General features: G+C 40.5%; 1 protein-coding gene across 1 annotated transcript in view; it reads right to left on the bottom strand.

Moving 5' to 3' along the window:
* Positions 1 to 2,349: 2,349 nt before the first annotated feature.
* LOC133346444 (probable E3 ubiquitin-protein ligase HERC1) overlaps positions 2,350 to 23,747 on the bottom strand; it is a 117,518-nt gene continuing 96,120 nt past the window's right edge. The window contains 22 exon segments of the mRNA XM_061558014.1: positions 2,350 to 3,629; positions 4,500 to 4,694; positions 4,696 to 4,806; positions 5,069 to 5,221; positions 7,022 to 7,274; positions 7,545 to 7,621; positions 8,189 to 8,354; positions 10,065 to 10,234; positions 10,687 to 10,856; positions 11,537 to 11,675; positions 12,475 to 12,644; positions 13,258 to 13,360; positions 13,672 to 13,794; positions 14,172 to 14,327; positions 15,522 to 15,703; positions 16,298 to 16,436; positions 18,019 to 18,144; positions 18,501 to 18,566; positions 19,990 to 20,301; positions 21,568 to 21,741; positions 22,213 to 22,314; positions 23,309 to 23,455. Of these exon segments, the coding sequence (XP_061413998.1) occupies positions 3,444 to 3,629; positions 4,500 to 4,694; positions 4,696 to 4,806; positions 5,069 to 5,221; positions 7,022 to 7,274; positions 7,545 to 7,621; positions 8,189 to 8,354; positions 10,065 to 10,234; positions 10,687 to 10,856; positions 11,537 to 11,675; positions 12,475 to 12,644; positions 13,258 to 13,360; positions 13,672 to 13,794; positions 14,172 to 14,327; positions 15,522 to 15,703; positions 16,298 to 16,436; positions 18,019 to 18,144; positions 18,501 to 18,566; positions 19,990 to 20,301; positions 21,568 to 21,741; positions 22,213 to 22,314; positions 23,309 to 23,455 (3,420 nt within the window). The 3' untranslated portion in view covers positions 2,350 to 3,443.

The raw sequence follows: 23,747 nt of genomic DNA, 5'->3' as shown, positions 1-23,747 counted from the left end.
GCCCAGGGTGGCAAGCGAAATGCTTCTTGTGCCAACAGGTTGCGTCTAGGACAGGGGTCGGCAACCTACGGCTCCGGAGCCGCATGCGGCTCTTTACGGGCTGCTTCTTGACGATATGTACGTATGTACAGTATGTACTCAGATGCATTGCGGCTCTCGAAATACTGAATTTTGTACCGAATTGGAAAGAAATGGCTCTTCTTGTTATTTTGGTTGCCGACCCCTGGTCTAGGAGGAGCGATGTATGTTTATTATAGCAATCTTTTTCGACATTATTCCACCATACAAGGATTTTACGATCCCTCGAAAGGTCTATTAATTCCAACAAGCGATATTGCAGAGTTCTACGAAGCTTAGTTTTTAGATCTGCCTGTGACCAATCACTGACCCGAGACTGCCATCAATCTCCACTGCAATTTCCACTACCAAAGTGAAGTCACCCAGAAATATCCGTACGTCCTGAACCTTAACGGATCTTTGGAACCAACAAAATAACTATGAGAACATGTTTGACCCTTTCTGGCAATAAAACAGGTGTGAAGATGTTCCAACACCAAACAGAAACCAAAAGGCCTTTTTGGCGTCCTCTGGTCCAACACCGATTGAGACTGGGCCATAAAAAAAGGCTGTCTCTGGTGTAGACCAATCAGTTTCAAAGACAATGCATATATTACCAGAGCATGTTTTTTTTGCATGTTCACCACAAGTATGTGTGGTTAATGCAGACATGACTCCTTGGAAAAGGTTTCTGTTTGGTGTTTGAATATCTTAACCCCTGATTTATTGCCACAAAGGGTAAAAAAACGTTTTTTATACTTTGATACTGGCAAACAAAATAACTGTCGAGCCTAAAACCACTGGAAATCCACTCCAGCAGTTACGAAAGAAGAAAATTTAACCCTTCAAACTTCAGAAAATGCACCCATATGGAGCAGGGACAGATATAGGTGCCGTTTAGGTCACCCAAGATGTATTGAGGTAATATCCCGGATTATCACCCCCCAAAGATGTGATCAATTCCATTTCAGATGCAATGCCATTTTACAGTTCACTTAGTGCTCGCAGAGCAAAGATGGTTTGAGAGTCTGCAACCTCCGTTGCATATACCTCCCCAAGTCGGCAACACACAAGGCTGCTCTGATGCATGTGGCTGCCAATACGTTGAACTTTCATGCCTTGCTATCCCAAAAGCCCACAGAAAAAGCCACATCAATCTCTGGTTTGCAAACTAGAGCCATGGACGCCAAGGCTGCAAAGGTCCGAGTTGACTGCGGAGCAATAATCCACAAATGGTTTCCTCAACTTTGTCGATTGTCCATATAAAACCAGCCAAAAATATGCTCTACCAGCAGTAAAGAACATTTTGAAGGCCTATATTCAAGGAAGAGGGTTTATACTTGGACTTTCAAGATGGGTGAGGGGCTTCTCCTACAGACTGGCAGGTGCCAAAGATTTAGTAAAAATTGTTATTGATAACCCTTCTGAGCAAACCAATGAAACATCTTTTAAACCACGAGTGTTTTTTGCCCAATAGCCGAGTGGCCAAAAAAAATCCCCACCTCAGATAATCTAGTCCAGTTAACAAAGGCGTTTTTATAATTGCCCCCAAAAGGGACCCTTTAAATAAAAAGAACATGTGCACCGTATTGCATTGGAGTATCTTTCTTGCACAGACAACGATGGTCCCTGATGCCAACCGTAACCGTGCATGAGGGAGGCATTGGGCTACTAGGAAGGTAGGGCCCCTATACATCTAGAAATGCCTTGTCATATTTGCCCAAAAAAACATCGTGCTGCTTTGTGATAATCCATTCCCTGCATCTTCACATACCATTGAAGCCTCTTTCAGGTTGACGTGATTAACACTTCATACCCCAGACATGGTGGATGCTACAGATACAGCTACTCTTAAAAAAACACAAGCAAGCCCCTGGGCACAAATTAAAAATAAATGGGGCATAGGTACCTTAGGTTCCAGATGAAGGAATGTTTATTTTCCAACCTCATGCTTATATCAATAATTTAATTTCTGTTAGCGAGGCCCCCCAACTCACACGTGTATGCCCTGCCTGGTCTGAGATATCTCTACTGTGGAATCTCAGAGAGACAGCAGGGTAAAGGGTCCATGGCAGTCCAATTCTAGCCAGTAAAAAGGGTTTGCAGCAGGGGACGTTGAGGTCATACAAGAGAGGGGAAGGTGGGATGGGGGTGGTTGAAAATGTAATGAGATTAAATATAGATCATTATAACAATGTAATCCATGTTACCGAAACCATTATCATCGTAACTTGAATCCATTGATTTTTATGGGAAGCTTAAAGTCAAAATAAAAGACACGCAGAGTGAACATAATGAATGCTGCATTTATTGTGTCCGTTTGGCATAAATCACACGCCCAGCTTTTGTGATGGGTGACAAACAGAAGAATGGAAGATTGAAATAAATATTTTAAAAATAAATGTCAAATTGTCCTCCCTGCTTTCGATGTTTTCATACACAAATGTACATATCTCATGGAAAATTAATTCGTGAAAGGGAAGCCACTGCGAAAAGTGACATGCTTGTCTAAAAATAACATTTACAGTAAAAAAAAATTGTAATGCACCTTTGACTTCCAAATCTTTGTACTTTTTACGCTCTATAATTGTGTGGTGAATAAGTCGCTAAACTTTATATTACTTTAAATACTTAATACTATCATTATCCATCAGCACTTTCCAAGAGTAATCTTGTTTCTCAATGACACGAACCTCGGTATAAAGTTAGAATGTTAATTGTGCAATTAAGACGACTTCCAATATAGATTGTGTTTTCCATGCGTAAATAAAAATGAATAAACTTAAAAATAAGTGGCTCAGTTTCTTTTGTTGGAAATGACACGTGCACTTCACGTGAATATGCACAATGGTATAGTACAGCACCATCACCAGGCTCAGAGTCACTGTTTTTTTTCTGATTTAGAAGCAATAAACAAGTGACTCATTATATGCACAGCATAGCATTCATAAAAAAAACACAATGCAAATGTCTGAAAGAACACAAGACACAAATCCACGGTCATAAGGGAAAATATTTAACGCAAGGTTATTCACCTCTTTCGTTACGATCGGAGTACACATTTTGTTTAAAACACTTTACATGTACAAAGATCTATAATTCCATACAAAGGTGGTTGCAATGAAAATAAAAACAATAGAAACCCCCCCCCCCCCAGAAGGCTGCTGCTAAAAATTAACAAGTGACACAGGTGGACATTTACCTTAATCACTTTATACTGTTAATGTTGAGCCAGCATGGTGGATGGGTGGATAGACAACACAGTCCAAACATCAGTAGTCTGTGGATATAATGCAACAAACGTAAGAATTGTAGAAAGGGTAGGAGCTGGTTGCTTTGCAGAAAAGCGCCACCGGCCCAGGGGGGGGGGATGCGTCTCTTTACGCTCAGTAGTCCGTGTCGGAGCCATCGGCATTGTCAGCGTTGCGTGAGAGCATGTAGTTGTCCATGTCGATGGACTTGCAGTTGTTGATGGCGTAACGCAGCCGCTCGGCCATGACGATCTGGCTAGAGTAGGGAGGCAGGCGCAGCTGGAAGAAGCAGGTCTGCGAGGTGGGGAGGCTGTCAAACGGCTGCGCCATGGGGAGACAGCAAGCACATGGATGGGATGCAGTTAAATAATTAAAAGCGGAAGGCACAGCGTAAGTGAATCTTGACAGAGGGCAGTGCTTGGTGATTAATCATTGATGAGTCATGCTTGAGGCGGGCCCACAGCAACGGCTGGGTGATTTGATCAAATTTGCTCAAGTACCATACTGCAACAATGATGGGAATTATAATAAGTAGTGTCAATTATAACAAAAGCATCAGGAATGTGGTTGAACAACCCAATGGAAATGTATTTCAGCGACATGAATATTTGTTCAGGTGTATTCAGTAAATTTAACATGAGAAAATAACAGATACAAATGTACAGTGCAATGGATTTTCAAAGCCTTTTTAGTGTTGTGTTGGTTCTAATACCAACCCAACAGCAACGTTTGTGATAAGTGCAGTGTCTGTAATCAGGACATTGTACATAGGGCACACAACCTCGCAGAACTGTGGCCGCATAAGTGCAGACAACGAGTAAAAGAAACGAGCACAACGAGTCACTTTTTTAACCAAAAGCATTAACCCAAACCTTAACTCCTGTTACCCACAAAACATTACAAATAAAAGGGTGGATGTACCTTTCAACTCCTCATACATTAAAAATGCAATCACGGGGAAGTTTTATAGTTAGATTTATTAGTAAGCTTTATTTCTATCATCCACAAATTTGTGAATAGAACACTCAAGTTATAACAATACCATTCAAAGATCCACTCTTTCCTGCAGATAACAGAATCGGACAATAAGACCACAGCTAAAAAAGGAATTTCACTATATCCTCCAGCACACTCCGGGAGCCTCATCAAATACAACGAAACAAGAAATAATATCGTCGCAGGCTGCCTCACCCGATCGACCTTCATGATCTGGAAGCGCTGCGAGATGTCAGCCAGATTGGCAGGCAGGCGCGAGCGTCCCGACACGAAGCGCATGAAGAGCACGCGCTCCTCATTGGAGAAGTCGGTCAGCGTCTGCCAGAGCCACTGGATGAGCTGGTGCTGCTCATCCACCTCACGGTAGCGCACCACCTTGCGCAATACCTCCTACCGAGATCTCGGGCAATCCGCACACCATCTGCTCCAGTTGCTTTGCCGTCAGCAGCGACAGCAGCGGAACGGGGACGATCCAGGACATGCCCTCGCGCACCGCTGCAACCTGCCGAGGGTGATGGTGCAGAAGGGGAGCCCCCCCCCCCCCCAAACAGGCAGAAATGAGCGAGCGCTGACGCGGAACGCATGAAGCCACCACACCTGCTCGAAAATGTAATAGGACTTGCGCATTACTTCATTGGGCACGTAAAAAAACCATCGTATGTTTACGTTCTTAATGTCTGCGGAAAGCTGCTCGAATTAAAATTGGTTGCATTATCTCAGGAGGTAAAAAATTAATAGGCCTGCATAACCATGACTTAAGTTACCTGTCGGTCCATCTCATGCATCCTGCACTCGATGGCTCGCTCCACATAGTCCTTCCGGTTCGAGAAGGTGACAGGGATACTATTCCCCCCCGGTACGATTGGTACCACTTTGCCATCCGCACTTCGTCCCACAAACGAGTCCAGGGGAATCATCTGAAATACAGTTTCAGGGGCAACTTAAAAATACGTTCAGGACAACTTCTGCAGTAATATATATTCCACACATTATAAATGGTTTTCTTATTAGCACATTTTAACATCTTAGGTTTTGCATGAACACAACCCAAGTTACTGTATTAATCTTAATTTTTGGAGCTTTCGTGACTGCAGGAATTATTCTTTGGTTCTTTCGGTAAAGTCACGTATAAAGATAAAATAATAAATTAATAAATTAAATAATAGCAAACGTCGTAGTATGCTATTAATTAATTTCTTATTTTATCTTTATACGTGACTTTACCGAAAGAACCAAAGAATAATTACTGTATTAATTTTATAGCCATTTCCCAACGCCTTCCAAGTGCCGTGTCAGTCATGGCGAGTCGTTTCAAAAGACTTAACCACACTAATTATTGCGGGGCTGGTGGTGAAAAGGTGGGGATTCAAGAATAGTTGAAATAACTCAACACCGATGCTAAAACATGGGCTGGAATCAAACTCGGGTCAACCTTGTTCATAAGCACCTTGTGCTAACCACATTGCCACCACTCACCAACTGTTATGGTTAACTATCTTGCATTTAAATGGAAATTTTCAGATCGATTTGTTATTTTATATATGATTAAATTAAGATGCGTTGCAAAATGTTGTTTTAAAATAGATTTCAAGTTTGAGGCCAAAACATGCAGAGTTTTCCACTACATTCTGAACATCTACATCACACACAAAGTGAATAATTACAAAAAAATGATGAACCAATAAGAAAATTTACAATTACCCTAAAAATATTGAATGCTTTATTAATTAGTAATAACTATAACAATTATCCTTCATTTATTTACAAGATTTATATTACTTAATAATGCTTATAATCGAGTTTACAAAAATTTATTAAAATGCATTAGATCAAATGACAACTAATTGAACCGTACCATGTGATTTGTGTCACCACTGAAAGCAGGCCACTAAAAACTATAGCAAAAACTTCAAACAGCAAATTCTTACAGATTACACTTATAGTGCAAACTGTTGCCTTTTTAGTTTGGTTCATGGCTGAATTAAACATTTTGCTTTTTACCGATCAAAATGTTCTATAACCTTTCCATAATAGTTTGGTGGTTTAACCGTTTTCAACAGCCTTCTAAGTGTTCTGTGAATCTGTATGAGGTTTCCTATAATAAACTCTGATACGGGGTTACAATTTTTAAAACAATGGTCCAGAAATGATGGCATGCATCACTGAACTAAGTAATTTTCGTTTGATTTATACGTGAAGGCTCCAGTTGCATTTAATAACATATTTGAGTACCAAACTGTGACCATAATGTCAACGGATTGGGCCAATGAATTATGAGTTTTTAATGTATATGTTGGAAGGAATCTCATTGAATGAACATTTTTCTACGTTGCAGCTTATAGTTTCTGTACCACAACGCAAGTTGTAATATAAATTTTGATTTAAAGCTTTCGTGACTGCAGGGACTCATATTCTTAGGTTCTTTCGGTAAAGTCACGTAGAAGGGAAATAATAAAGTAATATAAATATAAAACAATAAAAAAACTTTACCGAAAGAACCAAGAATATAAGTTGTAATATTCATTTAATCACCTTTATTTGATGTCTTATTTGTTTCACATTCACATCTATCGAATATCTTTTTTATTGCACAAATGGCTCATTTTCGTTTGGATTTCTAATTGACAGGATGTGCTTTGGTGATATGTTCAAAGCAGAATACCACGCCGATGATGGCTGTGAGGAAGGCCAACAGGACAATGAAGAGAGAGCCTCACCTCGTGGAAGTTGAGCTCGGTGATGCCACTGTCCTCAATGTGCAATATGCTACAAAGGCTCTGCACGTACAGCAGATCGACTTCCTCGAGGTCCTCCAGCCCAAGCGGGATGGAGCACAGCTGCTTCCACACCATGGGAGCCAGGTGCAGGTCCAGTGGTTTCTTTGTGCGCATTGCCACACCCATCAGGATACCCAAGAATTTGAACTGCAGAAGGTGCTCATCCAGACTTGCCGACGGATTAAATATGAACCTATCAATAAACCGGCAAAATAAATAGAATATTATTTTAATATGAAGTCAGGATCTGCTGTGTGTGGAAATGCTCAAGAGCTGTGCCAAATTAAGCGGTTATACATAATGCTTAATTTCTCTGAACACTGCAGACTTAATAATATTCTAAGAAAAGTGTTATCATTGTAAAACGACCTCCAAAATGAGTCTACATTTCTCTAATTGTACAGAAGCAAACTGTGCATGATCGAGTAGGTGCTGCTACAATTTTTTTTAGGATAAAACAAACCTGTCTCTGTTGTAACCAACTTCTGCAGCGGAGTTTGGGGTTGGAATAAGAAGGTCCACAACACCAGTCTCCAACTCCTGTGCAAACATTTCATATTTACATGTTAAAAGTTACACACAGCTTAACGGTCATAAAACAAATTATTACTGTAGTTGTATTCATTCCTAACATAATCCACTTTCTTTATTATATTGTCCTTTGACAGACTGACATTCCAGACATTCCACTGCAGTTAAATTATAGGGCAAGTAAACTTGTGGTGTTTATTCAGGTGACAAAAAGGTCATTACCGATTTAAAAAAAAACAACAGATCAAATAAAAATAGGGGAAAAGAAACAGGCATACTAATGCATTACTATGAAATATCTTTACACAGGGTTGATACACTAAGCTGCGATTGTTTTTAAAATATGTATCCGACAGGTGGTGGTGGTTAATTTCTCCACGACATTCGTATACAATCACCTTCTTATGCATTATGTCACGGGGCCATAAATTATTCAAGCGAGCCAGACCACCAACAAAGTGGCTATTGCAAGAAATGTGGGCTCCACTATGTTTGGCCCACCACAGGTTTCGAAGCACTGCTGTAAAACAGACCCCTACGTGACCGGTTGCCAAATTTACCATCAGGCACTCTTACCTGGCACATCTCAGTGATGGTGTCATCAAATACTCCACCAGCATCGTCTGCTCCCTCCCCAACCAGTTTCACCTTCCAGGCACGCGAGGGCAGCCGCAGGTCTGACGCACTTAACTTCACCACCTGCCGAGCGATCTGTACAAAGATGGGCTTGCACTTCCGTCCCCTGTACAGACAAGGAACGCGATTAGGATAGCCACCCAATACATGTGTATCATTCAGTTGATTAGTTCAGACGTTAATGTAACTAGACTACATTATGGGGACCTCATTTGCCAGTAAAAATATGATAATTGGTTCTTTACCCTTCTATCTGGCAACAAAACTAACACCTTTTTACAAGGAGTCATGTTTGCATAGACCGCAATACCTGCAGTCATAAATACAAACAAAAGACATAACTCTGATAATGTGCACTGTCCTTGAAGTTGATTGGTCCACACCCGAGACAGCTTTCCTTAGAGCCTAGTCTCAACATGGGTTGGACCAGAAGACGCCAAAAGGCGCACAACTCAAAGACACTGCACCATCAGAGTATGAGAGCTCGGGGCAAACATCTACACTATGGGGACCTCATTTGCCAGTAAAAATATAATTGGTTCTTTACCCTTCTATCTGGCAACAAAACTAACACCTTTTTACAAGGAGTCATGTTTGCATAGACCGCAATACCTGCAGTCATAAATACAAACAAAAGACATAACTCTGATAATGTGCACTGTCCTTGAAGTTGATTGGTCCACACCCGAGACAGCTTTCCTTAGAGCCTAGTCTCACATGGGTTGGACCAGAAGACGCCAAAAGGCGCACAACTCAAAGACACTGCACCATCAGAGTATGAGAGCTCGGGGCAAACATCTACACATACTCTGATGGTGCAGTGTCTTTTAGTTGTGCGCCTTTTGGCGTCTTCTGGTCCAACCCATGTGAGACTAGGCTCTAAGGAAAGCTGTCTCGGGTGTGGACCAATCAACTTCAAGGACAGTGCACATTATCAGAGTTATGTCTTTTGTTTGTATTTATGACTGCAGGTATTGCGGTCTATGCAAACATGACTCCTTGCAAAAAGGTGTCAGTTTTGTTGCCAGATAGAAGGGTAAAGAACCAATTATCGTAACTAGACTACATTCATTTATTGCACCATTGAACATTGGATAAATCTTGCTCGTCCTATATTCACATTCAATGTGTGTGTTTAATTACCGATACAAAAAAATGTTCGAGCAGTATTTGAGAACATTTTACACATTCATTACATTAAAACTAGAAAACATGACAAGTGTTACTTTGGGAATGTTAATATAAACAAAAAATTACCAATGCCAAATTGTCAACTTGCAAATGGGTTATAGGTCAGTGGGAACAATGTTACATACAGAACCTTAATAAAAAAACTTGTTATAAAATGTTGAACTGAATGCTTAATAAATAATTTGTGTTTTAATTATTATCTGTATTCAATGTACGGCTTCCAGATGTTTTTCCAAAAATCGGTGCTACAAATACAAATGTGTGTCAAACAAAAAAAAAGCAGGGACCATTCTTATCATAACTAAATTGTTATATATATAAAAAAAAAGTTAACATGTTCAGAGGCTAACCATAAGATTGACTGCTTTTCCCCACGCCACTTTAATCATTGTTTGAGTGATTTTGTCAGGGTAAGTAAGCTGCGCATTACACATTTGGTAAACAGTGCGACTGGGCTGCTATTACGTTCAAACATGATTTACTGTCAGAATTCAATATCAATTCAGGACACATACCAGAGATCACAATGCAAGTCAGACGATAACAGCATTTTGCCGAACGAACATGAACGCTTAAGAAATGTAGTTTGCTAGCTGGCACACATTATGCAGGACGAGCTGTTGACCTGGTAGAGATGCGCTTGACTGTGATCTGTGGCCCATAGTTCTTGCCCTGCACCATGGTCTTGCCAATGGAGCGAACCATGGGCAGGGTGTAGACGCGGGGTGCCAGTAACGGCCTCAGCTGACCCTGCACTATCCCCCATGCACCGGCGTTGTACCGCGATGTGTTGAACTGAAAGCAGGAACATGGGAAATGGGGTGCGAATACGGTCACACTCGAGGATATTAATAATAAGTGTTCATTGAAGTAAACAGTTCCGCTTTAAAAATAATACATTGTTAGAAATGTATGCTGGCTGAAATTAAATGTACTTTTTAATGCAAAATCTAATACAAAGAATCAATGGCAAAATGTCAATAACCACCAGATTACAGAACAGAACCTGGATATTGTCAAAGGGTAATAACACCCATGGGAAACAGAAACATGTGTGACATCATTTGAGTTGGTCATCTGCAAAAGAATGACATTACACAGGTTACGCTGTGCAAGGACCCAATAATTCTTGAAAATCAATCCGACTTCAAATGTCACATTTAATATTGGAAAACGACAGGAGGCAATAACTTTGGCAATAAATAATTTAATGCATCCATGGATTTGTTGGGAGATTGACCAGAAACCTGAATATTGGGCGAGAGGTTGATGAGCCTCCACGAAGTGTACATGAGGTCTGAGAAGTGGTAGAGAACGCGCAGGCGAGCACGGATGGCCTCGACGCTGCACTCCCGCAGAGAGTTGTACTGAGGCGGCACACACTCTGGTTGCCCCAACTGCAGGGCCACGGGCGTTCCTTGAGTTCAAAAACACAAACGCATGCGTACGGTAGACATGAATATAAAAAGCGCAAGCCCTGCACCATGCCAAACCCACCTCAAGCTACGAAAAACATCTAATATTTAACATATCTTTGCAAGCTAGCCATGTTGATTCCAAGGAAGAAAGTTCCAACATTTTAAGTAGATGTATGAATGTATAAATATATAAATAAAGGCCATATGGTACAAATGTGCACCCTCATGAAAACTAGCATGCATGCTTGTGTACTTTTTCAATTGCTAGAAGAGTATATAAAAAATATTCACTGCGTGCAATGTACCATTATTATTACCAAAACACAGAAAAACAATAACTGCAGATAAAAAAATGTCACGGTAAATGTTACAGATTTTATTATTTTCACTTTTGTTATTTGGCAAGTAAAATGAAAATATCAATTTGACATTTCATTCATAGTGTATCAATCTTTTAAACAAAGGATAATTATACGTGCATTTTAAATTATCCAATTACCTACATCCCCAGACGCTATACATAAAACATTCATATACTCTGGTCGTCCTACCTGTAGTGCCAATTGTACCTTAATTTTTAAACAAATGCATACATATGGTGTATATATAATAGACAAGCACGCACTGTGCTCACACCACCGCAAGCAATGAGGTTGTGTTCCTTAACTGGGGCATGTACCTGGAGCTCTGGGACAGACAGGAGGCGATGTCCATGCTGCACTGTGGCAGCGCCCGGCTGCAATCTGCCGAGCATTCTTTCCCTGCAGTGCGGTCACCAGTGTTGGCTCACGCACGGGGTTTGTGTGTCCCAGTCCGAGCTGTTCAGTCACGCAAATATATTCAGACCAAACCTATCACTACACACCTTTTTCATTATTACCTTTTTCACTCTGTGTGAAAGCATCAGCCTGCTGCAATGAGCAATGGGGCCAAGGATGACCTTATTTGGTGGTCGTCTTCAGCCTGCAGTAGAAATTATACATTCTAGTGGAAGTGGCAATGCTCTCTGCATGATGTCCACTGTTCACTTCCCAACAGCGGTGGTATGTATTGTCAACCATAGAAATGGATGATGGACCAAGATGACCCCCCCCCCTCCCCAACTGAGATTGAAAAGCACCACCTTTAAGGTCAAGCACTCGATCTAGAGCCAAATGGTTACATCCCTTTAACCCTGTTAAAAGGATTTACATGAAAAAGAATTATATTTAAACTTAGCAAACCTTGTTTATCTGGAAATACTCAGAATTGTAAAATAAATGTTGTTAGAATAGACAGCCAAATCTGTTTTTCAAACAGAGAATTTTTATTGAACATATCCGAAGGGATAATGTGTTCATATTATTGGTTCTTTTCGGTAAAGTCATGTAGATCGAAAATAAAATTAAAGATAAAATAAAAATAATACATTGAAAATAATAAAAGCAAAAAACCCATGACGTTTCAATCGCAACACAAGCGGCCTTCATCAGGCGGAGAGAAAAGAGGATAATGTCTTTTCATAGAAGTGTACATTTCAGTCTATTTTTACCAAGAACGACTGTGCAGTATACATAACGGCAAGGTGGTAGTTTTGTGAGAATTAGACGTTGAGTGCGTGCGTGTTTCTGTCCGTGCCTGCCCCTCCGAGTTGCTCCCCCAGGCGTAGACGTCCCCTGTCGAAGCCAGAACGAGTGTGTGCTCAGCACCCACGGCCACGTCCTCCACAAAGATGCCTGCCAACGCTGGCACTTGCTGAGGCCTGTTGTGATTTCTGGCCCTCCCCTCTGGTAGCCCGATCAGGCGGTCTGGCAAGTGCAAGGGCGGACAAATGATGAACGAGTCAAATTCGAGCAAACTTTGTTTGAATAGACCAGAAATCCACATAAAATGCATACACTACAATTTAGCCTTTAAAGCAGAGCATTTTTAACTTAAAATCTCCGATTAGCACTGTTGGCTAAGTACGATGGGAACTAAGTTCTATGTAAACGTTTTTGAGCTAATACAATGATTCATATTTGTTTTTGGGTTGGGTAACACTAATTTTGGCATAACATTAGTCATTAACCTACCACCACCTGACATATTTGTGACGTGGAGAAATGTTGTTATCAGTCAGAATGTGATCAATGCATTGGGCAAGAATGAATACAGTTGCCAACGTGACAATCGTGAGCATTTATAAATGTGCATATTAACACTTTCACAAACTCAAAAAAACAATTGATGTATCTGCAGAGTTGTCTCGACAGAATTATGTTTAAATTTTATCATGACATTTAATCAAAATGCAAGTATTAACACTCAAAGTTGATATTATATTGTGTAATGCCTCCAGTTATCTACATGTGTATACTATGTATAACGTGATGTCACACTTTAATTACAGGAAATAAAGCAAACAGATGTAAGTATAACCTTGGCCAAAGGTGAAGACTCGCCCATCCTTTGTAAGGGCAACAGAGAACTGGGTCCCACAGCAAACCTTTTTCATTCCAATAAAACATAGGGCATCCACTTTCTGTGGTTTAAAAAGAGACATCATTAGTTAATGATTAACACAAAACAACATGGTTAAACCTGTCTGGTCATGTGTGTATGGAATAAAAAAACAGTATTGATTGTAGGAATGGTTGCGGTGTTCCATAGCATGCACAGCATTGATTAAATGCAAGTTAATGTGTTTAGTACATGATGTTCAGAATGAATCACATCCATTTGGCTGTTTGGTATACATGTTTGCAGCATTGATCAATTGTGGCTCTTTGGATACATTTCCAATATTTGGGGTGCCAGCTGACCAGACAGCTGTCGATAGTTGAGTTCACGTACCTGCGGTGAAGACTTTGCAGTGGAGTTCCCCAAACCAAGCTTCCCATAGTCTCCATCACCAAAAGCCCAGACAGTCATGCCATCATTTGAAACAACCAGGGTATGATTTAAGCCACATGCCACCTAAAACAAAATTGCATTTAAGCACTTCCTTAAAATTGCACACACACATTGCATTAAACATCAACATTTCTGGCAAACCTAAAATATATACAACATTAAATTGCTGACCAATATTTACCACATACTTGCACTTTAAATAGCGTCACCTTTTTATATTTGGAATGCCACACAAAAACTATCATGCAAGTGACATGAAGGTAGCCAGCATTCACAAAGATGTACGGTAGACCCTCATTTAACATTAGTAATGCATGTTGTAAACACTTTTACATCATAATACAAATTCATGGCGTAAGCGACAGTTTCACGGGCATTCCATGAGAGCCAAATTGACCAACATATGTTGGTGTTAGGGCAAAGAAAACTGGCTTCTTTACCTGCCCAACCTGTTGTCCGTCGAGGCTGGTCACCTTCTCGGGCAGCTTCTTGTTGGATGTATTGCCGTGGCCAAGTCGGCCATAATCACCGTTTCCGAACGTGAACAACTTTCCGTCAGCTGTGACCACAGCAGAGTGCTTGAAACCACAGGAGAGCTGACAAGGTCACAATGATGATTATTGTTAAATAAGAAAAGGGTAAGGGGTTACAAAATCCAAGAGCTCATGGTCAATGTAAGCCTGCTGAAAGCAAACATTGGGCAGTGCTCGTAACGCTGAGTTCAGGTACACTCTACATGTTTATGGTTGAGACCAGCTTCTAAATAGAACACTCACTTTTGACCTCCCGCAAAGTGGTACTCAATTTATAGACCACAAAAGGATCGATGGGCTGAATCAACACATGACTGGGGATTTTTATTCACAACCTTCCAATTGTGGGCTAGACGCTCTGCCACCCCATTATCCGACCGGTTAAATGTGTTCACGTGAAAATACTGTATGCCTCCTAATAAAATTGGGGTCATAAAATGAAAGACACCTTACAACTTCAGCCCCTTGGAGACTTGAGGTAAAGAACATGCTGCCATGTACTCTACACTATTGTACATTAAATTAAACGATATTCAGTTAAATGTGTGGTATTCCCCCACAATGTTTCACAGAATTACCAAATATATGCTGGAGTGCAAGTCCTTCTTTTATAACCAGATAACAGACCACTGAGATTCCAAGACAGGGGTAAACAAAAGAGTGTAACTGAAAAAAACACAACCGACTAAACCACATTACAAATGTAAAGCACAATAAAAAAATATTGACACAAGATATAAAATGACAGTTATACGACAAATCTTTGAGATAAATGACTGCTTCATAAAAATAGGGAACGCATGTCAAAATCACATCAATAACAATCCAATAAATATGTAAACATATTGAAGACCGACTGGGATGTAATATATTATAAATTATAATTCAGGTATATTTTTATACTTGTAAGGAACAACAAAACTGAAAGCAAGGTTTACCAAATGTAATAACTTTCATAAAATGGTAAAATATTAGATGCACATCTTAAAAGTTTCCTTTGAGTTTGCTTGCCACCTGTGGTGGCAGAGTAGTAAAGACAATTTCAGAACAATACATGTCCTTCTTGTCAACAGAGGAGGATATCCAGTAATGATTATTGTATTATATGCCAAAGGAATGTTGTAATTGTGTCACATTGGTGGGAACATTATACAATTCCTAACTTTCACACGTAATGAACAAAAAAAATATTGAACACATTTGCCACTTTGTTTTTAAGCATTACCAAAACAAAGGACACAGCGATTAGGGCCAGACCTGGACAACCTCCTCTCCCTGGAGGGCCTCGATCTGACGGGGTCGCCGTTGACGGTCACTATTGCCGTGGCCCAGTTTCCCATAATCACCATCGCCCCAGCTGAAGACCTCTCCACTCTCTGTCAGGGCCATGGAGTGGCCATCGGAGCCACACGATGTTGACAGCTGAGTCACCACAAACCCTATCCCACACAAAAAAAAATCAGGTCAGAAAGAGCTGTCAGTTTTGATTATAACCAAGCATTCATTATCGTTTGGATATCCAAAGTTTCCAGAACAATGACTTTGAACAGATTGGCAGGTTTGTGTGGCATTTGCATAACCGTCGTTACATTGATCCACACAAAAAAACTGGAATAGTTAAATGTAATGACAGAACTGAATTTATATATCGGCATACATAAACATATATGTATTTACACACGACAATCCACGCAAGATAAAATTCAACTTAGAAGCTGAGGAATATTTACTCACTATAGGAGGGACCTCATTGTACTTTATCAGATTTAAAAGTATGCAGGCAAATTTGCCATCGCTGCATGATACAAAGAACCTCGGGGAATTCAGATGCAAAGCCACCTTGGCATAATTAAATTTAATCTGCATCCAAGGAATTGGAGGCCACAAGGTGAATTCATAATTCTAGATGACTTGATGCGTGTATCGGCAACATGCGAGTGAAACAACAAGCATGACAGAGCTGTAAGAATAATAGCAAAGAAAATAGATAATGGCAGATTGCATGAAAATTGCTGATCATAAAAACCCGTTACCTTGCAGAGCTGAGATGACTGTTAAAGTGTGCAGATCATCAGAATTTCCTTGTCCTAGTCGTCCATAACTGCCTTCTCCACAGGCCATCACAGAACCATTGGCTTGTACAACAAATGTGCAGTTCTGCCCACACACAACCTGAAAAATACAAACAAATAAACAACAAAACAATTCTGGCATGGTTGATAGAGACAATTTTGTAAACACTAAAAACACCCACAATGTTATAAAGAACATCTGCTTAGTCTGATCGGCAGGCGGCATCTACAATATTGATGCTGTAACGTGTCGTATCGCGTAATTTTTTTTAAGCGTGCCACAAATTATATTCTTCAAATAAAAACTCAGAAAACACAGTATGGACGCTGGTGTTGCGACCGAAACGGTCGTGTTTTATTTTATTTTATTATTTTTTCTATCTACGTGACTTTACCAAACGAACCAGAGAGTATGGATTCCTGCAGTCAAGAAAGCTTCAAATCAAGACAGTACATCGCATTGGAATTTTAGACAACCATTCTATGAAAGTAGTACCAGCAAATAAAGATTTCACAGTTTAACATGTAGGCTTTCGCGACCAATATCATCCACAATATAGGGTTCTTTTTGGGTTAGATCACGTAAATATAAATGTGTCGTTGGACCGCCACCACCTGACACAGCCAATTAGTAAGGTTTGTCACGTAAACAAAACATGACAATTCGTTACTCGTACAGCACACCGGTGTGTTGGAGAGCAAATCCACAACATTTACAAACAGAGTACGAAATTTCACCAGAAATTACAACTAGGTTCATCAGGCGACAGCCAGATTTGGCAAAACGTAGTACTCAAGATTGTAAATGTTGTGGCTTGGCTCTCCAACACACCAGTGTGCTGTAGTAGTAACAAATTGGCATGTTCTGTTTACGTGATAAACCTTACTAATTAGCTGTGTTGGGTGGTGGCGGGTCAATGACACATTTATATTTATGCGATCTCACAAAAAAAAACTACTTTATGGATAGATTTAACACACAGAATTATCGCAAACAAGTTTTTAAGCTTATAAATATATAGGCGACACTTTCCAAGGTAACATTGAAATTCACCAGTGGCTCAGGGCTGTCAATCAAGATGACTGATGTGCAATTGCTTGCTAGAATAAAAAGATGCTTGGACTTGATTGGACTCAAAATATTAAGTGTAATCTGAGAAACACAGACACAAGGCTAATCCTCTTTCCAAAGAGACCACTGTTTTCCAAATGAGATGCATGTCAAATGCATAATCTATCATGCTCTAACACAGAGTGACTGTGGGAGTAATTAATAAAATCAACACTGCAAGCGTATGCTTGAAAGATAAAATAGTGGATCATTGTTATTAAATACATAATATAATGATACTTTTATTGAAGTCTGGCCAGAAGCTTTATCGTTCACTGTCAATAAAGCCATAAGGATTAAAATCCTAAATTCAGCGTACTCATTATGCTTCAAACCCATTTCAAACGAAGTTCAAGAGATTTACTGTAATAGGATTATATTTTTTAAAAACACATTCACATGAACATCTCAAACACACCACCCCATTTTAGCACAATAGCACGTTGCAGGTCAACTGATAAAATGCACAAGGTCAGACTACCTGCCTGCGATTAAATATGCCCACCTACAACTTGGAGAATTGGAAGGTGAAAGGGTTAAAGTATGTGAAATTGGCTTGCACTGCAATTACCTGTTGTGCCTGCGAGAAGGAGGGCGTGAGGGTCGGTGTCAGAACACTCCGGCCGGCCTCTGCCAGCTGGCCGTGACGGCCCCCGCCCCACATGTACGCTTCGCACTTCCCGCCCAGCTGCCAGTCCTACCCACGAGACACGCCCCACACGTTGGCACGCAGTGTGCCGAGAATTATTAATCACCGAGGAAATAGCGTCTGCTTAAAGCGTCCACGTGATATCTTGTTAATTACATTTCGGGGAATAGAGAAGATTATATTTTTATTTTAAATGTCAACACTTAGCTAATGAACAATAAGCATTTTCTTGGGTTTTAGAATTTTTCTTAGAAAAACGTTCTAAAAAAACACACCCACATGGGTGACCCCCATGTGGCAAATTAATAAAAGGAAGAAAAAACACGCAAAATGTGTTATTGTATAATATATTTAAATATACAATGTACGTCGTATCAGTGTTAAGTAATGGATGTGGCATACACCTCTGGTTTGGCTGTAGCCCATGCCATTATCTGCTCATCCATTGATGCATTCCATTTAGTGTTGTCCTAGAAACAGACACACCATAAAAACAAATATTTAAAAAATCATAACATATATGCTCTTTATTTAAGCAGCACATTTTATCAGGATAGCCTCACTGAGTTTCAAAGACTTCTTCAGAAACATCCTGCATTGGGACAATTCTATTCATGAGCGACACACACAAGGACTCCGGAGTACTCTGAGAAAACGATCACATATCGGCGGTTCAAATGCAAAGCTTTATAGAGATAAGAGCAAGAATCCATTGGGGTGTTGCCATCGATTAGAAAACTCACAGCCCAAGTCTAAAACAACACTTGCTCTCCTACGGCCCCTCTTCATCCCAGGATTAACAAGACTTAATTATGCTTAGTTTTCGGGACGTGATGAGATTGGGCACAGTTTATAAATGTGAAGTATAAGGGAAAAAATTTTGTAATGACAGCACAACCAAATTTAACAATTCATAGTACTTTTACATACAATAAGCAGTGCTTTTTCAATCCAAATGTACTGTACAGTATCAATTATCACACATTGACTATTCTTTTACTAAATCATAGACTTACACACTCAAGTTTCCTAAACTTTCACATTAGGCCCAGGAGCGTAAATCGTGCCTAATTAAACATCCAGGAATAAGTAAACCATAAATGCCTGAAGTGTAATGCACCATGCATGCCAAACATAAACAACATGTCTAACTCTCTTTTAAATGACCCTATTGATTTTGAATTCACTTTGCTGGCTGGCAGACTATTCAAGTGATCTACAACAGCCAGGTATGTGTTTCCTGGCATTCCAAGTGCAATGAGCAACACTACAGAGAGCCCTTAGCAGCAAATCTCCAACTCATCCCATTACGAGTCCAATAAAGCCGTGTGCTGTTACTACACCATCGCAGGCTATTTCACAAGAAACCATAAAGGAGCAGAGAGCTCAGCAGCTTGCCGGGACAGTTAAATATAAAACATGCAGACCACCGTAGTAACCGAAATTGCATAGTAACCTAACAGCCCAGTATCTTGAAAAAAACCCAAAAATAATTACATGACGCAGAATAAGAAGCAGACAGCTGACTGACGAATTCAAGATAAAAATGTATAGGTATAATAACACACAACAATGGCAATGTGTTCACAACTTTCGACGTCTTGTTAAATGTAAATCAAGATGGCAAAGGGCAAGGCATGTGCCAATCCTTTATTGGCATGCAACAGAATTATCATGAGCAATGCCAGAGGCTAAAATTAAATACAATTTGGATTTAAAACGTGAATTTAAAGATGCTGCACCAATGATAAATGTGCCCATCTGTGAGATTTTGAAAATGGCAAGGGGTGATCTCAAAGTTGATGCGGGATTGGATTGGGAGGCAGTGGAGGGTGGGTCACGGGTTGAGAAATCCTTGAATCACCCCACTATGAACACCACATGCTCTCGTACCTGTGGCTGGAGCTGCTCCTCAGGTGGTAGGTGCTCCAACTCGGGAACCACAAACGTTTCGGGGAACGCAGAGCTCCGTGCCAGCGCTTCGGCTGTCTTCACCGTGGTGGAAAAGGAGGCCAACCAGGTCCACTCCAAGGGGTTCCAGTTGCCACCCACCTCCACTGGGGTGGCACCCAGAGTCACGCTCCGGTGGTGGGGAGGAAGCGGTGGACGGCACAGAACTACCTCCAAGTTGAGCCCAACGGCCAACGAAGCCAGGCACTGCATATAGGCACTATGCACCAGTTGTTCTCCCGACACCACAAACAGCTGGTGGATAAGAGAGTAAGGATGGTTGGGGAAAATTAGGAACAAAAAATATATCATTTATTATTACATCAATGCCTGTATATATTAGACACATTTTATCACCTCTGATTATCTCGGGTGGCTACGTATAGTGCAAAAGAAATTCAACATACATTACGCACATCACGAGCATTTGTAGGATGTGTTGTGTTTGGCAACAGAATCTTCAATGAAGTAATAGCTTTTCCACCGTGTACATATTGCAAAATGTTTGGTTCCTGTCAATTATGGTTACTACCACCATAGAACACAAAAACAACATTTGCATTCATTTTTCGATTTAAAGCTTTCGTGACTGCAGGGATTCATCTTCTTGGTTCTTTCGGTAAAGTCACGTAGAAGGGAAATAATAAAAATGAAACATAATAAAATAATTCTCACGACGTTTCGGCCACAACGTAAGTAGCCGTCCTCAGGTGAAGAACAGGTCTGTCGGGAAGACAGCGTCTGTCGGGAAGACAGCGTCTGACGCTGTCTTCCCGACAGACCTGTTCTTCACCTGAGGACGGCTACTTGCGTTGTGAAACGTCGTGAGAATTATTTTATGTTTTATTTTTATTATTTTATAATTTCCCTTCTAAGTGACTTTACCGAAAGAACCAAGAAGATTTGCATTCATTTTAAACATATCCCTCTTTATTTGATACTCAATTATTTTTTAGCCCTTGACGTGATTTCTTGAGAAGATACCTTTTGAAAAAATATTGATATATTCCTTTTGTTAGAAGGGATCATAATGATGTCAGTGTGGCAGCCAAGGATGGCCCATAACCAATATTCTGTCTACCAAGGAGATTGAGCGATGAGATCAGCCAATGTGCGGGTGTTAAGTGGATAACCACATTGCAAAAGGGTGAGATTGCGCAGCTTAGGGAAGGCTTCAACCAGCAGTGGCTGATGATTCACTTTTAAAATGTGACAGATTTATTCACATACAGCACCAATGATCATTTCCTGGATCTCTTTTAACTTCTATTTTACATAGCATGTGATGGGGGGTGCGTTAGCACTGCTCTAAAAACCCCTAAACCCAAGTTCGATACGCAGCTGCTACCAACATCATTGGAGAGTGATATATGAACCAGTCGTGCGCACCGCACTTCATAGACCCCGACGGATCAGCAAGGCAAAGTTGAGACAAATAACCTGCACTATCAACACGACATTGGGAGGCCTTCATTCAGCAATGAACACATGGATGCAAATTAAATGTCACGATGTACGCACCTTCTCATAGAAATACTGTTCCTGCAGCATGATAGGCAACCTCTCCAGCAGGGCCCGCATGCAGGGCGCTGCGCTAAGGCCCACGATACCCTGACTGCGCAGAGCGGTGCGGCAAGTAGCCAAGACCTGGTGCTTGGACACCCAATCAGCCATGCAGCTCACCACCAACACATCCTGTAACGGTGTACAAACAAGCCTACGTCAAGCAACTTGAGCATTCAACGTTCCGTAATCGTTATTACGTGCAAAATTTAAGTGAGGAGTCTTCCACCTTCTGAAAAACATTGTGAGAAGTTAGAGCTAGGATTACTTATTAATTACTAACATTTGATAAAGATTGTAGCTAAAAAATGTCTTTAGTTGTTCAACTAATTCAAGACAACATTTTAAGCGGGAGGGTACAAAAACGTGGAATCTAGAGCCAATGATAAAGAAAAAGATGTTTACAGCGGTTTGTTAACGTGACAAAGAATACAACCACCAATTCCAGTCAATAACATAATGCGTATTTTTGAAAGAAACAATTTTTAAAAACTAGATATTCTTTTGTATATACAAAGACTATGTCTTCAAATAGGTTGGTAAAACACTTGTCAACACATTGCACCATTTCAAATATAAACGACTGCTGTTGAAGGAACATACCTTGGACCGGTTGGAACATGTTGCCACTCCAACATCAGGAATCCAAACCATACTTGTTATTGATCCAGACCCAGACACCACTGTCTGCAGCACTGACCCATCCTGAAAAGTAGAAAATTGTTTCTAGATTTGAAGCTTTCGTGTTAAAGAAAATGACAAAACTTGTGTGGCAGCCAAATCATTTAAATCTTTGTTGTTGCATTGTTACTCCAATAGTCTTACCTGAAATATTCAGGCAATTGAAATTCGAAGGTCTTTTTTTTTAAATAGTAAAATAGCAAAAGAATGCTTAAATGTTAATATATTAATTTGGTCAAGTAAATAAGATGTGCGTGGAATATTATTCGCAGTGGTTAAAGCACTGTGCTCAAAACATGACGAGCTGAGTTTAATTCCCGGCCATGGCTAATATCAGTGGTGAGTGATATCAGAAAAGGTTCTGGGTGTTCCCCGTCACAAACCCGCATTGACGAGTTTAGCGAAGCATGATCCTACACCTACATGACAGACAAGACATGAAGATCCCTTCATCCGGCAGTGGCTTGACAAAAGGTTGCAAATCATTGAATAAGATGGAGAAATAGTTTACAGGTGGAGCTTACAGGGAATATAAATAGCAGATATATGTATGTAGACCAGGCATCTAGATGTCATACTGTGGCCATGAGAAGAATACAGAACATGGCTACTTATTTACCAATACTGAGAAAGTTATATTAACATTGGTAAAATAGCCCTATAAATCCTGTCCTGAAAATCTTTCGGCAACTGTAAGCCTGCACTGTGAACGCAGTCATATTTGTATGTATGTATGTATGTAGAACCTCTTTTGCACAATACATAGTCAACCGTGCTAATCGGAGGTGCAGGGGAAGGACAATAAACTAATCACAAAAAGCAGTTCTAAACAAATTAGTTTTCAATCTAGATTGAAAAGTGCATATAGCTCCAGTGGCTTCCTCATATCGGAAGGGTGTTCTAGACCACCGCAGAAGCGCATATGAAAGCGGGCGATGCAGTGACCATCTTTGTTCGGTGGTTTGACTCTAGCCGCTGCGAGGATGACCAGAGTTTGCGTGATGGTTTATGCTCCTACCTGCATAGACCAGATGTTCATGAGGCTGCCAACCCCTCCCGACGCCAGCACCATCCCATCAGCACTAAAAGCCACCATCTTGACAGCTGTGATGTGTCCACTCAGACGATAGGCACACTGTACCGCCTCCTTCCTGTGTACCCAGTCCTGCAGAATTACCAGACAAAATAGAAACGTACGTTATTGAAATTGCACACTATATTTGTTTTAAGTGGACTATTTTATGTTTCACTCAACAAGCTGGGAAGTCTGTTAATGAAGGAAGCTTACATTTTGTCTGGGGTAAACGTAGCACACCCTCAATTAAGATGACAGTATGAACACGGCAAATTCGCATGCTTTCATTCTAAATCCGAGCCTTGAGGAACAACACACACAAAACACACATTCCTAAGAATTGTACTCAAGAAATAAATGTTTTGGGGATTGACCTTTGCAA

The sequence above is a fragment of the Lethenteron reissneri genome, chromosome 24, assembly GCF_015708825.2.
Source record: "Lethenteron reissneri isolate LAM-NWPU_2019-01 chromosome 24, ASM1570882v1, whole genome shotgun sequence".
Classification (NCBI taxonomy): domain Eukaryota; kingdom Metazoa; phylum Chordata; class Hyperoartia; order Petromyzontiformes; family Petromyzontidae; genus Lethenteron; species Lethenteron reissneri.
Note: the sequence above shows the minus strand (reverse complement) of the source record. Positions and strands in the feature narration are given on the sequence as shown.